The sequence below is a fragment of the Harpegnathos saltator genome, unplaced genomic scaffold (assembly GCF_003227715.2).
Source record: "Harpegnathos saltator strain DR-91 unplaced genomic scaffold, Hsal_v8.6 scaffold659, whole genome shotgun sequence".
NCBI lineage: Eukaryota > Metazoa > Arthropoda > Insecta > Hymenoptera > Formicidae > Harpegnathos > Harpegnathos saltator.
This window is the reverse complement of record NW_020230492.1, coordinates 988736-1004667: the sequence shown is the minus strand read 5'-3', so window position 1 is coordinate 1004667 and position 15932 is coordinate 988736. Positions and strand designations below refer to the sequence as shown.

At 48.7% G+C, this 15932-nt stretch overlaps 1 protein-coding gene across 1 annotated transcript in view; it reads left to right on the top strand.

Moving 5' to 3' along the window:
* Nucleotides 1–15932, top strand: part of LOC105185099 (uncharacterized) — a 156579-nt gene that overhangs the window by 97687 nt on the left and 42960 nt on the right. Inside the window, exon 5 of the mRNA XM_025304921.1 lies at nt 191–467. Within this exon, the coding sequence (XP_025160706.1) occupies nt 191–467 (277 nt within the window). The remainder of the gene's footprint in view (nt 1–190; nt 468–15932) is intronic.

Sequence of the window (15932 nt, the reverse complement as noted above, 5' to 3'; positions counted from 1 at the left end):
ATATGCGCCACTCATCGCAACGGATTGTGTGCGGCGAGTCGTCTTTGTCTACAAAGAATTCGTTAGAGTTTCCTCGCGCACGGAAACTACACGTTTCGTATAATTGTATTTAGAATCGAGATGAGAAAGAGAGCAGCGATATTTTGTACGAGCTCCAAGCTGACCGAGACTGTTCTTTCATTTTTTTCAGGTCACGCTCACTAGTACAACCGCGACGAGCACGAACACGGTCCATCCTAGCGTGAACGATGTCGACTGGTTCGCCGGTGTCGCCGAGGAGGACTGGCTGTACTACACGAGCGTCAGCAACGACGTCGATTCCTTGTGGGCTGTTATCGGGAGCTTCGTACCGCCGCCGCCCAGGCCACCTTATGTGCCCGAGGACGCCATCACCACCGACGGACTCACCACCTGCGACCTGTGTTCCTGGGCATGGAAGCACGACAGGTTCTCGCTGGATGGCTCCGGTCAGTCTCTTACGTTTCTAACCGTCTAATCGTCAGCTTACAAATCTTCCTTCCCACGATTTCGCTCGAAGGCTCGAATTAGTCCAGGACACGCTGAGTGAGAGAGAGAGAGAGAGAGAGAGAGAGAGAGAGAGAGGCACTTTCTCTCATCGGGCACGCGTACAAGAGTGCCATCGAAGGGAGGGAAATATTTTTACATTGTCGGGGTGAAGTAGCGGCACGACGTCGTATTCGTCACTCGTCACGGCTACGGCCCGTCGTCGGTTTTTCTTGTCATCACTTGAGCTCAAAGTTCTCGAATGACGGCGACGAGTGGTCGCCTCGGACGAGCCGTGCGTCTGTCCACACCAGAAGCGGCTTATTCCTCGTGCACACACACTCAACCGTGTTTGCAACGTGTTTGTTCGTCAAACAGCTTTTCCAGTCTAATGCTTCGTGCTTCGGGATTCGGTCGGATCCATCTCGAACGTCGACGTCGACGAGATCCATTGTGACGATGCGACGAGTCTCTGCTTTGTTACCCGCGCGCGAACCACCCCCCGTAAAATTCGTCCGGACTTCATTCACGCCATCATTTTCGCTGAGAGGAAGAGAGAAATTATTATTTTTTATACACCAGGCGTAAAGTATCGTGAATTTTAATGCGAGGCAATCTCAAAGCCGATTACGCTGGCGGTAAAATTACGGCAGGAACCGACGGACGACAGACGACGACTCGGCCTCGTAACGAGATCATCCCAGGCAGGATCTTGATTTCTCGTCTTCTTCCTCGTCGTGCGCAGGAAGCATCATTTCGCGAGCATTTCCATTAGTCTGAATCGCCCGAAATCAACGGTTAGACCGCAGGATGGACATCAAGGCGATCGCGAGGGAGATCGTTATTAAGAGCGCACCATGTAAGATCGTCTTAAGCACGTTCATTAACCGTAATGATAAATAATGCGAGCATGACGCGCCAGGGCGGGCGGGCCATTGCACTTCTTGCCGCGTCTGTCGTCCGTGACAGGCTTCATTATCGGCGCGAAATGAATCGAACGCGAATATCCGCGTCGACACCTCCTTCGTCTCGTCGATCCTCGAGTCGTGAGCGCATGCCGCGCAATGTCGTAGCGGCGCTGTTGCATAGCGATCGAGCTCGTCGCTAGTCGAGAGCGGTTTCGAGCGAAACGCGAGCGGAGGCCTCGCGACGGCGACGGCGACGGTGACGGCGACGGCCCTCCCTACGCTCCCCTTCGCTAACGTGTAAACTGTAAGGGATAATTCGAATGCTTCCCCCCCGACCGTAGGCCGACCTCCGCATCCGGTCGACGCGCTCCGACCAATCAGAAACACGTCGGTCCCGCTCCCATGGTTCTCCTCTTCGGGATCGGTGTTCGCACGTACGCACGAAAGGTACCGGGCGAAGGCGTACGTAAGTTTCTCAACGCGTCGTGACACGCGGGGCCTCCCCACTTCTCCGGTGGGCCTCTTCACGGGGCCCCTTGGCTCGCCTCGCTCTCTCTCTCTCTCTCTCTCTCGCGCTCTCTCTCTCTCTCGCGCTCTCTCTCTCTCTCTCTCTCTCTCTCTCTCTTCCGCCCCGCGCGGGCCCCGCGGCCCGTCCGGGCACGCATTATCACCATTACCATGAATTCCCGCAGTTATTACGCCTCTGTTGAGCCGCCACCAAAATGGCGGTTGGACGCATCCTACCGTGCAGGGAGGAGGACACACTCCTCCTCGTCTCTTCTGCTCTTCTTTTTATCGCGGCGCCCGCTCGCGCGCGCTGCCGGCATGTCGTGGCTACGTTATACCGCTCTCGACAATTAATGTCGAGAATGGCGGCGCTCGATGGTAGGGATAATTGACCCTGTCAGGACTATGACAGCACTTTTACACCGCCACATGATTCGCCACAGGTCGATCCTCTCGTGTCTTACGTGTGTTGCGCAAGGTGGAGGCAGTCAGCGGCGTATTTCCGGCCGGTGGTGGCCGGGGCTGCATTAGATCAATGTCCGATCGTTGCATCTTATCTCCCCCGATCGAGCTCGAGCTTTGTTCCCGGCCGCGGCGACGATCAGCCCCGCTCGGTGATGTCGCGCGAGTTCGCCCGGTCGTCGGCCGCCATGTTGCACGAACGCGCGCGTGTTATGAGTGCTGGCGGACGAAAGCCGCTGACAAAAGGCGTCTCCGTCGCGCTAGTCGAGCCTCGCTTACCGGCGCGAAAATAACTTTTGCTTCTCCGCTCGGCGAGAGCCGCGGATCGCGAGAGCCTCGCTTGGTTCCTCTCGCAAGGAGCGCGGCGCCTCGCACATCGACGCGAGACGGCGCGTTGTCACCAAATCGCAGAGTACTCGCGCGCGCGCGCGAGTGATACCTCCTCGGACGGTAGATAAAGAAAAGGAAAGAAAGAGGCGAGAGAGAATAGTGCGTCCGGGTCTTGAAGAAGGCTCTGGCAACGCGGTAATCATCGCGTCACTTCCCATCCTTCACGACGTAATAATTACGAGATCGCGGCTCTTACTCTCGACGTGATGCAGGCCCGTGCTCGTCGACGAGGAAAGACAACGAGAGAGAGAGAGAGAGAGAGAGAGAGAGAGAGAGAGAGAGAGGTAGGATAAGTCCGAAGGAAACAGAGGAGAGAGAAAGACACGGCGCAGAGAGGTAGGATAAGTCCGAAGGAAACAGAGGAGAGAGAAAGAGACGGGCAGAAGAGAGGAGCTTGATGCAAGCTCGCGCGCGAGTTATCTACCGGTCTGCTGACTCGTGTCGACATAGACGGCACGATTCGGCGTGACTTCAGCGACGAGCGAGCGCAACTCGTACATTTCACACTCGACGATTTGCGCGGAGGTTTGTTAACGCTCCACGAGGGTGGCGTTTATTACGGACGACGTGCAAAAATGTTTCGCACGAGGCGGGGGAGTTGCGAGCGCAGGAAGAAAAAGTGATTAATTATCGTGCCCTCGAGCGGCCCGTTCCACCCGAAGGAATACGAGTCGAGTTGGCAAAAAGGTAGTATTTCTTTTTTTTTTTAATATTTAATTTCAACTTTTATGCACACGCACGCACGCACGCGCATCGGACATTGACGGCAGGAAGACCGGCAGGAAGATCGTGGTCATACACTCGATGAAGAGAGGACGAAAGAAATGAGTAACGAAGCGCCGCACACTTCTGCGATCGCATGATTTCGCGTGACTTTAGCATTCCACTGCGTCAGGAATTTTCTCGTGCTCCGGAGCTGTTAATCTCGACGCCTCGCGTCGTAATCTGAATCGATTTAATAAGCCGCGAGACGCACAACAGGGCGCGCGTACAAATCGCCGGGCATTAATTGTGCGGCGAGACGTCACGGAGAACGAACGCTGCATCACGCACAAAGCGCGCAACCAGATTTTAATCCCGAACGATACAAAACGTAAGAAGAAACGCGCGCGCGCGCGCGCACAAGGTTGCAACACGCGAGTCAACTTTGCCGAGTCCACGTGCTTGCCGATAAGTACGATAGGCTCCAGCATTTTTCGCCTACTTAGGCTTTGCTGCAAGCATGGTTAAGGCAAAGGCTGGAACTAATCCGTAGTTTCACTGATACTCTCGGTGATATCGAGAAAGAAACCGCTTCAGATTCAATCGAATTTTTCACGTTTTACTGTTACCAGCGAAGTACATCGCGAAAAGACGATCAGAATTGTAGTGGAAGGTGTTTAAAAAAAGAATTCAGAACCTCAACCCGTGAACTCTAGGGTTTTTTGTTACCTCCTATTACCTAGGACGAGTGAATTTTCATGCATAATTTTTTTATCGTTTTTTGAAGTACACACGAACTATAAATATTTGGCAAAAATTTGTAGCATTGTGTGTAAAACAGTTTTAAATCATATGTAATTTTTGAAAGGAAAGATAATAATCTTTAACTGTAAAAGAAACTTTTCTTGTTTCAGCACAAATGGTCTAAGATATTTATGAACATTATAAATTCTAGCAGGACACTGCTGTGTAATTTATCGCTATCTAGTGGCAACAATTAAGATATAATGTCGAATGAATTTTTATTTTAATATTCACAAAATGGGAGAAAAATGTCCTGATAAATATCGAAAAATTAATATTGCCGCAGTTATGAACAATTATTTATCTTAAACAAAACAAATGGCTCATTCGCTTCTGATGCTTTTGTATTCTCTGATGTAATCTGTCTGTCATTTGTCGACGAAGAAAGTATCGTGCTTTAAGGGAATCCCTAGAAAAGTCTCTTCACTCTTGCTCGATAATGTAAACAAACATATATTTTCTCCTATGCAAGAAATGACAGAAATGCATCTCACGTGTGGCCGTGCAGCGAATGACTCACTTGCTTTAATTAAAATATATAATTGTTAGGTTAGGTTAATTAAAATAAATAGTTGTTCATAACTCCGGCAATATTAATTTCTCGCACACACAGTTATCAGGACTTTTTCCCTCCATTTTCTAACTACGATCTACCCCTAAAGTTCTATGAACCCTTCAACACTCTATATACAAATACTTCAACATATTTTGCCTTTACGAACGATAGGTAGTCTTCTAATTCGCGTTATATGCGCCTGCGAGTGCATCCTGCTATCTTCACGATACGCTAACCAGCAGGTAGCTGCGCACTTTCGCGTATGTCCGCATTGGACCGATGTTATCTCGTTGCGTATACGCTCGGACCAAGGGAACGTAACGAGGTCTTCCTCAGTCCTACGGTAAGCACCTCTCCACCTCGCCCCCTTCTTCTTCTTCTGCTTCTCTCAGCCACTTCTTCCTCCTCCTCCTTTTTCTTCTTGTACTTCTTCTTGCACTTCTTCTTCTTCTTCTTCTCCGCCTTCATCGTCGTCGTCGTCGTCCTCGTCGTTCACATCGTCGTTCCTTTGGCTTCTCTCGACGCTTTCCTTTTTCGACCAGGTCCTCGGTGTCCGGCATTCACTGCGACCAAGTAAGCACCTTCGCACCCGTACGCGCCGTGCGGTGCCGACGAATGCAAACGAGAACGAGGTAGTGCGCGCGCGCCAACGAAAATTTCACGGGATAACTGTCGAGTCCCACCTTTCCGCCTCTTGTGTGCGCTCCCAAGCCGCGCGCGCTTTTAATCTAAGAGCCGATCTCGCTCGCGTAGATTTATTGGCGAGGCTCGCGAAGCGACGCGTCGGAGCGCAGGGTGCATACGCGGGCTGCCACTCGCGTTGCGAGTTTCCTCGATTGCGAGAGTGCGGCGAGATCGACGCTTGCTGCTTGCTGCTAATTCGTGAGAAAGGAAAATTCTTCCTTCCATTGGAAATTTCGACTAAGAAGTGTCTTGCCCCTCTCTCCCTCCCTCCCTCCTTCTCTCTCTCCCTCTCTCGCCTCCCCTCCCCCCTCTCTCTCTCTCTCTCTCTCTCTCTCTCTCTCTCTCTCTCTCTTTCTCTCTCACAAGGAAACATAGGGAGCTCGGAAATTCAAAAAATTATGGAACTTTGTGTGGAAGTAAAGTAGAGATGTGCGAGCTATTCGAATCCGAATCCCTATGACTCGAATCCGAATAATTCGAATAGGAGATATATTATCGTTTGCATTGGAAATATATTATCGTCAGCTACAAAACGGGTCGTCTGGGCCTGTATGTTTAAACTTAACCCTTAACTTGTAATTAACTTAACTTATAATTAATAACTTAATTATAAATTACTTTAAATATTTAAATATATATTTTACTTTAAGATGACATTACAATATATCAATATTCCCTTTCATATTGAAATCTTCCATCATTATTTGCATGTTTAATAGTCATGTTAAATTTTTTAATGGTCCGATTCGATTTCATTCGATTCGATTCGAATCGAATTCAAGTGAAATTTCGTAGATTCGATTCGATTCGACATAAAAATTCTTGATTCGCACGTCTCTGAAGTAAAGTACGCAATTCATCCGTAATGCAACACTATTTTTTGTTCGTGCGGAATTTCAGTCCAAGAGAGTGAAACCACCCTTCGAGAAGAAAAAGTCATTTTTATTTTTAGCGTATATCTTTTAAAATCACGAGTCATATGCAAAAAAGTTTATATGAAAGTTGTAGTGTATTTCATGTACTTTTTGCAACTGTGTATTCAGATTTTGCTGAAAACTGGAAAATTTCTAAAACCCCCTCCGCCCTCCTCCGCCAAAAAAAATAGTTTTGCATTACGGACGAACTACTTCACCTCCACACAAAGTTTCAGAATTTTTCGAATTTCCGAATGTTTCCCTATGTTTTCTTGTGTCAGTCAGGCTGTGACGAGCCTTCCGCACTCGTTTTTAGGAAGAGACCTGCGTCGCGCACGTATGCCTACGTCGCACAGTGGGAACAAATAGAAATTTACTGTTCGAAAATCGCTAGAGACCACAATTTTATAGCAATCAGCATGCGTCTTTTTTAAATTAAACGTTAATTAAAATGTAGAAAAAAATTGCCGAGCCCGATTTCTGGAAACATTCTTTTAAATTTTGCAGCATTAAAAAGAATTTGTAAGAAATTATCAGGTTTTGCGAGTCTCTGTTACAAGTGGAAAAACTTTCCATCTTTTCGCTGCGCGGTACAGTGTACTAAGATTTTCAGCATCGCTGATTACGAATGTGATATAAAAATCAGAATTTGGCCGTTAACAATTGCTAATCTCCTGTCTACATAAACAAAATCATTGTTTTAATACAGTACATACGTTGCAATAGAGTATACAAAGCCGTCCAACATAAATGTGAAGTCTGATATGAAATATGATAAAAATAACAAATTCAACGGGAAAAAGTTGCAAAATAATTTGTTTATAACAGAATTGTTCTCACGAAAACCAAATATGTAGCTTTGATCTGATATTTCCAATCGTGTACTGTACTGCACCAGCAGTAGAAAAGATGAAAAGTTCTTCCATTTGTAACAGAGGCTCGCAAAACTTGATAATTTCTTACAAATTCTTTTTAATACCGCAAAATCTACAAGAATCTTTTCAAAAATCGGGCTCGACAGTTTTTTTCTACATTGATTAACGTTTAATTTAAGAAAAAGAAAAACGCATCCCGATTGCTACAAAATTGTGGTCTCTAGCGATTTTTGAACAGTAAATTTCTATTTGTTCCCACTAGGCGTCGGTCTAAGCGCGTCGTCCCCGTGACATTCCCCGATTGTATTGCCGGCGAGTGAATGCGCGCGGTAAAATCTCGCGCGTCGTGGCGCGGCGTGAAAAATGGATTCGCGATCCATGCGAAGAGACCGCCGTACGTGAATGATCGCGGCGGCCGCGCTAATGCCATCAGAGATATAGCTGTCACGAGAGCGGAGAAATTACACGGGAAGAAAAGCCGGCGGGAAGAAAGGCCAGCGGGCGTACTAATCGCGCGCGTTTTAGTGGATAATTAATTCGACTTGAAAGCGCGCAAGAGTCAATTATATGTAAATAAAGTTCGCCGCCGCGGAGATAGACAAATCATCAATCTCTCGCGAGACGGCGTGTCTGTCTATCAGCTCACTGCTCTCTCTCTCTCTCTCTCTCTCTCTCTCTCTCTCTCTCTCTCTCTCTCTCTCTCTCTCTCTCTCTCTCTCTCTCTCTCTCAGCCCTCGTTCTCTCTTTCTCTCGCTCTCGTGTCCCGCAGCGCACGTGAATGATAGAAAACGGTAAATTGGATAATAACAGTGCGTTTATTAACAGCGACAAAGTGCGTCGCGTCGCGCGATACCCACGCGATGCTCGCAGAGCTCGTTGCAGCGAGCGCGCGATTTCGATATCGCGACGTCGATACGCGGCGGCGGCGGTGCCGCTTAACGATGATTGCCGCGGAGTTAATTACCGTGTCCCCTGCGTTATCACGCGCTCACCGGCGCTCTTCCTCCGCTGCCCTCCCTCCTCCCCGCCGCCCCACCGCGAGCGCAAATTACCGCGCCGAAGTTTACTTTATAATGACGCGTATTAATCACACAACTAGGAAGCTGTCGTGATCTACGTGGCCGCGGCTTAATCCCGGCGAGGACGCGATAATTAGCGAGCCCCGCGCGCTACACGCCGCGCCGGCCGGCAACGTTTTCATTAAAGCCGCGCGCGAGCGGAGTTTATGACATTTCATTTAACCTGAGATATTTCAGCGAGGGCCGCTTGATTACACCGCGTGATTACACGATTCGCGTTAGCCGGCCCCCGTTGTCGCAACCTCTTTTCGACGCCTCGCGGCTAACGCGCCGATAAAATCTGCGCTCACGAGGACGGTGGGAAGAGATTTTTAACGGACACCGTGGCGGATCAAAGTGCCGCGTACGCCGCGCCTTGCGTGCCGCTTCATTGTCAGCGACGGATATTATCGCGCCGCGCTGACACTCTGTGACTTCACCGCAGCGAAACGACGCGTTTCTCGGGTCGCTCAAGTGTGTCGGACGCGATAGCGCGTGTGCGAATTTCAATTTACGGCTTTCCGTACGAAATGGAAAAGGCGCCGAAGGCTCCTTTTCTTTTTCCTCTTGTCGAAGCGTTCGAAGGATTCGAGGAAGCTATTAAGGAGAGAGAGAGAGAGAGAGAGAGAGAGAGAGAGAGAGAGAGAGAGGAATGCCCGAGGACACTTTCACTTTATCGGCTAGATATGAGAGGAGCCGTTCGAACACCTCGAAAGGAGGGCGCCAGCAGAGTTCCTTCGGAGGATCGTTTCCTCAGACAAGCTCGTCCATCGAGACGCCCGTGGACGAGCAGTTTCCAGCAGCGTTTCGAGTAATTAAGATTGCCCTGCGAACGGTCGTTTCACAAACGCGCGCCAACAGAGTCGTCTCGGCCGAGAGTCGCTTATCAGTGGCACTTACCGGGCTCGGTGGCCTTATCTCCGCGACACGAGACCCGTCGAATAGGTCATTACGCCGGAAACATCCGCGTTCCGCTTGCCGTCGACACCGCGCTCGCTCGTAGACGGGCGTGTAAACGGCCCGTCTTCGAAAGTGCCGTCGTTGCTTATCGTCCTTTTTCCCCTCTTCCTGCGGGAACGCGGTCGAGGGGGGGGGGGGAGCGAGCGAAAGAAGACGTCGAACACAACATCGCCGCGCGTGCCTACGTCTAGACGCCACAGAGATACCGCCGTGTTCGCGTCGATCGACGTGAGGCAGGAGACTTCGATGAAAGCAACAGCGATGACGGCGGCGGCGGCGGCGGCGGCCCGCGGAGAGACCAACTTTTCCCACCCTGATTGCAACGAAGCTATCGACCTCCTGCGTGGTGCGCTTGTTCCTCGAGGAATTTTATACGAGCCACCCAGAAGTAGATAAAGACCTGAGGTCTCTCTCCTCCCTCCCTCCCCCCCTCTCTCTCTCTCTCTCTCTCTCTCTCTCTCCCGATTCTCTCCTCGGTTCCCCGGTGATATTAAGCTCTTATATTCCGACTTTATTCCTTTTCTTCAAACTGCGGCGCGCGGAGAGCGCCGCACGATGAGCGCTGCTATAATTCCCTTTCGAGCGTATCATTAAGGTACCTTGTTAGAGAAAGGCTCGCGTGATATTTTACGGTTATTACGCAAATGCGTTTCCACGTTTATTTTACACGCGGTGTGTCCCGTTTCCTTCGTTAACGAAACTCTCGTCCGCCGCCGTATTATCGTCGAGGGCGCGCGCGCGCGCGTGCTGCACGTAACGCGCGCCGTTGAAATTCGGCCGACGCACGCGGCTGGGCTTTTACTGGGAATATTAATGCCGTGGAATAGAGTCATCAAGTTGTGCGTCTCATCGATTATAGCTGCGCGGCCGAGTACAACGTCGAGTATCGTGGAGCGCGACAATGGCGCCTTTGTTTTCATCCCGGGCCTCTCTTCACGTGCGCCATTGACGGTAACGCGCGTGCCTCTTGAAGGTTTTTTTTAAGACGCACCAGCCACGTACGACTCGTAAAGAGCTGTTCTTTCCTCTCGCTCCCTCTCCCCCTCTGCGACTCTCCTTCTCTCCGCTCTCTCACTCTCCCCTTGTCATTCCGTTCCTCTCGTCGCGCGCTCGAACGCGGAGCGAGGCACGAGAGAGAACCTATCCTCTCGATTCTATTCTTACACTTTTACCCGACGTAGGTACAAACCTGACGTTGACGTGTACCAAGTGCCTGCGAGCGGGTTTCTCGAGTTCAGGGTTGATGTGGAGTGTACGAGCGGGAACGATTCCGTTAACTAAGCTCTGTCTGTGTAAGCATAGAGTATTTCTCACGAGCAGCCACTGGGAACCAACCGGCCGCCGACGGCTCGCCGACGCTGAGCTCTCTCTCTCTCTCTCTCTCTCTCTCGCTTATTAATGCGCGCGGGTGCCATTAATACGCTAAAAATACCGCTCACGAACTAGACGTTGCGCAGACGGCCAACTACAAATTTCACCGAACTCATCAATTCGCCGTGTGCGTTCGCTCGTGTTACGCTATTCCGCGGGAGATCGATATACATCCGATCGCCAAAGAAGCCTCTCCGTCGTTCTTAAGACCGTATCACACTGGCGACTCGCGACTGCGGCTGCGGCTGCGGCTGCGATTACGATTGCGATTCTTCCTCGACCAATCAGAAAGCAGCGACTCGCGGCTGCGACTCGCGACTGTCGTTTGGACGGCTTTCTGATTGGTTGAGGAAGAATCGCAATTGCAATCGCAGCCGCAGTCGCGAGTCGCTAGTGTGATACGGTTTTTAGACGTCATCGTTACCCCGCACCGCTCGTTTCGCGCATTCGTGCGATTTCCTACTCGAGTGCCGAAGCGAGGAATTAGCACAGAACTCCTCGCCTCGGACAACATCATGTGTGTGAAGTTGGCCCTGCACTTTCCGAATTTTGCATTTTTCTGAATTGCATACAGCATTGTGCTACGTTTGTGCCGTATTGTGCCGCAATCCGCAACTCTGTAACTCAAAGAAATGCGTACTCAAGAAAATGAAAAAAGACTAAATTTTTGGTAGCCCCGCACTTTTTTCGAATTTTGAGTTTTTTCTTATTGTGCTGTATTGTGCTACGTATGTTTGTGCTGATTTGTGCCGCAAACGTAAGACCGATGACTTCGATAACATTTGAGAAAAAAATAAAAACGAAAATTTGCCAGCCCCGCACTTTTTAGGTTTAACTAGCACAATCCGGAACAACTTTCAAAATTTCGAAAATGTAAGAAAAGTTTTTTCCCACCACTTTTTGCCAATTTTTTTGCAAGCTGTGCAATTTTCGGTACATGTCTTAGTCGTTGCTTGTACTCAGCTAGCACAATTCAGCAAAACTAGTAAAATTCGAATATCTACCACGGTTCAAGAACTATAGTGATCTGAAAATTATTCCTAAAATTATTCCTAAAACTTGCTTTCTTTGAATGCTCGTACTGCGAAAACCAGCCGTCCGAGGACATTTTGCAATTAGAAAAAGTTGTTGGGTTTGACTGGCACAATCCGGCACAACTTTCGATATTTCGAAAATGTGAAAAGTTTTTTTTGCATCATCAATTTTTGCAAAATTTTTTTGCAACTTGAGTAGTTTTGGATACATGTCTAAGTGGTTTCTTATTGTACTCAATTAGCACAATTCAGCGCAACTTGCAGACGTGCGATAAATGCATCGTAGAAAAAGTTATTTATTAATTTGTATTTTAACTTTAACATTTCTTTTCTACTGAACGAAAGGAGATATCCAGTTTCTTCAAACGGCACAACGCGGCACAAATTAATAGAAATTCACAAACAAAAATTGGGTTCATTCGGACAAAAGTGGAGGGCTGGCAAATTTTCGTTATTTTTTTCTCTCAAATGTTATTGAAGCTATCGGTCTCACGTTTGCGGCACAAATCAGCACAAACATAGCACAATACGGCGCAATAAAGAGAAAGTCAAAATTCGAAAAGTGCGGAGCTACTAAAAATTTAGTTTTTCTTAATTTTCTTGAGTACACTTTGAGTTACAGAGTTGCTGCGGATTGCGGCACAAACGTAGCACAATGCAGCACAATTCGAAAAAATACAAAATTCGAAGAGTGCGGGGGGTCAACTTCACACACGTTACAATATCGCACGAGGCGCGCACATTCGGCATTTGCGAAAGTAACAGAGATGCTTATCGGGACTTTATTGAGATATCTTACGTAATCGCGTAATCATCGGCGGTGCTATCGCGAGATTGCTATCGTTGTTTCTATATCATACAATCATCATGACTATTGTCGGCAGTATGGATTGCATCGAACGGTGTGTCGGTACCGTTTTACGCCCCCGGGGAAGCGCGCTCGGGCTCTCCCATTGCTCCGGCCGCGGCAGCATCGACATCTTCGAAGAACGAGAGGAAGAGAGAGAGAGAGAGAGAGAGAGAGAGAGAGAGAGCTGCCAATCAGCCGCGATCGCGCTCTCCTCGAAGGGCAGATTTCAAATCTGAGAGATCGGCCGATGCAATCTGAATGCGCCGTTCGATAAGCCCGCGGGTGAATGTGACGTCCGCCACGCACGAGGGACAATGTCAAGCCGGCGAGATTACTCCGGATAAACCGAGTCATTACCTCACAAGAGAGCCTCACGAGAGGGGCCCATCGCGGCGCTGAGTGCAGCCTCTTCCGCGTGTCCGTCTATTTATCTCATACCTCGCGTCGCAATTATCGGCCGGTCTTTTGTCTCGTCGCGCGCCAAGAGGCTCGACGTCGTTCCTGCGCGTCATGTTGTTTTGTGACATTTTTAATCGCGGTACCGCGGTGACTCGGGCTTTCGGCTGACATTGATTATTTTTTCCAAGGCTACCGAGATAGTTAATATCAGGTACTCGGAGAAATTCTTGCCGATTTTTGTCATAATTCTAGGAATTTTATGATTGATAATTAATATATGTGTATAATATACAGGGTGAGTATTAGTGAGTACTTTCCGAGTTATGAGGGTAGAGATGAGCTAGAGATTCAAGACGCTGCCACATAGACGTACAATGGTGACCTATTGTACATCGTGTTATAAATTCGCGTAAATCGTGAGAGGTAAGGGGACTCACGGAAATCAAGCACCCCGAATCGTGAGAGGCAAAGGGACTCACGGAAATCAAGCACCCCGAAAGGAACAGAAAACTACTACGTCCACGCCGTTGTTCCTGGGTAGCGCTAAAAGTAGAATTAGAATAAAAAGTATATTTAAAAAATTCAAGGTGACCTCGACCTGAGCTTGAGAACAGTATGTCGAAGTCAACCAAGGTCATCATACTTTTTTTGTCTCAATCCTAATCGTTTTAAGATGATGGATTGACTAAACCTTCACCTGTTAAATTTTGAGCGACTCATAACTCGGAAAGTATCAATAAAAAGATACTTTATCATAGCGTTTTGGAAAGGTCTTGAAGTCAACTATAAGAATATGATATGAAAACTAGGGATTTCATCTGAGAAAATTAGATTGACCATTCTCTGACCTTAAGTAGATGTCCCAAGGTCAAACCAAGGTCACTATTGTACGTCCCCCTCAACATCGTACAATTTTTGTTTAAAAAGTTTTCTTGTAAGATTGTATATTTTCGAAATATTTGCCTGTTAAGATTGAAAATACTCACCCTGTATATAACTCAAACTATAAAATATACCCGTTGAGTCACTCAACTGCCGCATTTAGAGCAGTAAATATCAATCTATGTGTATACTTTTCACCCACTCAATATGGCTAATCAAAAATAAATTATTTGTGCGTATTTATTACACGAATTCGCACGTAATTTCGAACGTAATTTCAATTAGCATTAACGGCTTGTCGAAGTATTTGTATGGTATTCCGAGAAGACGGAGTAAAGAAAGGCTTTGCTTCAAGTGATGATTGATCCTTGAGGATGCATCCCGATCTGAAAGATCACTTCCTTCAAATGACGACGATCTGAGGACTGCGATCGAGACAAATTCGAAAATTGGCTTGCGGAAAACTCGCTGCTACATTTAATGTTAGTCCTTTAATTTTTTGGTAAAAAATGTAAAAAACGGCAAAAGCTTTTCTGGATACCTAATATCAGAAAATAAAACCCTCTGTATTACCTCTCTGTATTACGCTTATCACAATACGATTTCGTCTGACGCAGTTAAACGAACAATAGGAAAATTAAAAGCAAACAATCTCGAGAGAGACGCGCGCAGCTGACAATCCGAGAATGAAAGGACACCGACCGAGTCGAGCAAACTCAGTGACTCCGGCGATCTCGGCCGAGTAACGAGCGATTTATGCCTCCTCGCGGCCCGATGACGAGGATGAAGTTAAAAGCCCTCGCTCTGCAACGCGCGCCGTGCCGTAAAGTGTTGATAATTGATATTTGATCGCGTGCCGAGCCGGCAATTAAATGCTTTCAGGAAGCCGCCGCGCCGCAGTCGGGCATTGCGAGTCTTTTTATCGCGCGCGTCGAGCGCGGAGGAAAAGAGCAAGACGGGAGGGAGGGAGGGAGGAAGAGAGAGGAGAGAGGGAGGGGGCAGAGGGAGAAGGAGAAGAGAATCCCGAGATGAAGTTCCGCGCATACATACGTGCATACGCGTGAAAAGACAACCAACTGTCGGACTGTCAGTCCGTCTGTCTGTCTGTCCCACAGCGGCCACACCTTCGCCGACAGGCGGACGTGGAAGAGTATCCGCGGCTGGTGAACCCAGATGGGATGACGGATAAGTCGGATGGTCGATCGTTCACCCGCTGATGGATCTGTTCTCGACTATTCTTTCTCCCCGGCCTCCTCTCCCCCGCGTCGGGAGAGACCGTTCCCACCTTCCTCGCGTTCGGGGAGCGTCGTCGCGCGTATACACCTTACATGCATTTTCAATCGTGATCCACGATCACGAACCTGTACGGCTTTATCTCGATTGCGGACCGCAGATAACGACTCATACGGCCGATATATCGGGCTCGATCTATCGCCCGGCCGACTCTCTACCACTGTTCGTCGCCTGCCGGGGTCACCCCGCCAGGATAATGACGACGTAATAACACCGCGCCCTCCCTTTTTTCGTCGCTCCGCTAGACATTGACCGCGGATTAGGCTGACGTAACGGCGGTCTCTCCCCGCGCCGGGAACGCTTATATTTTACACGTCGTTAGCTAGCGAACGGATGAATAATTCAGCAGCCTCTCTTCATCCAAAATGTCATCGTGCAACCACGCGCGAACAGTCTTCACCGCGCCGCACGAGTGGGAGAGAGGGAGAGAGAGAGAGAAAGAGCGCGTGCCTGCAACACGAATCCGGACGGCATTTTTGAAATACACTTCGCTTCGGCATATTTTATGCGTGTTCGGCCGGACGTCGACGATTAGTTTAACGCGTGGCCGCGGCGTCGACGGCAGACGCGAACACGTGAATTTTTCTCGCCGGACATCTATCATAGTGCTCCTTTCTCTCCCTTTCTCTCTCTCTCTCTCTCTCTCTCTCTCTCACTCCCGAAAATTGACTCGTTACTGAGGTTAACTAAATTAGACGAAGATGCGTCAGAGAGAGAGAGAGAGAGAGAGAGAGGAAGACGCGTCGTTAAAAGAATGCCCGGCAACGACGAGCACACAG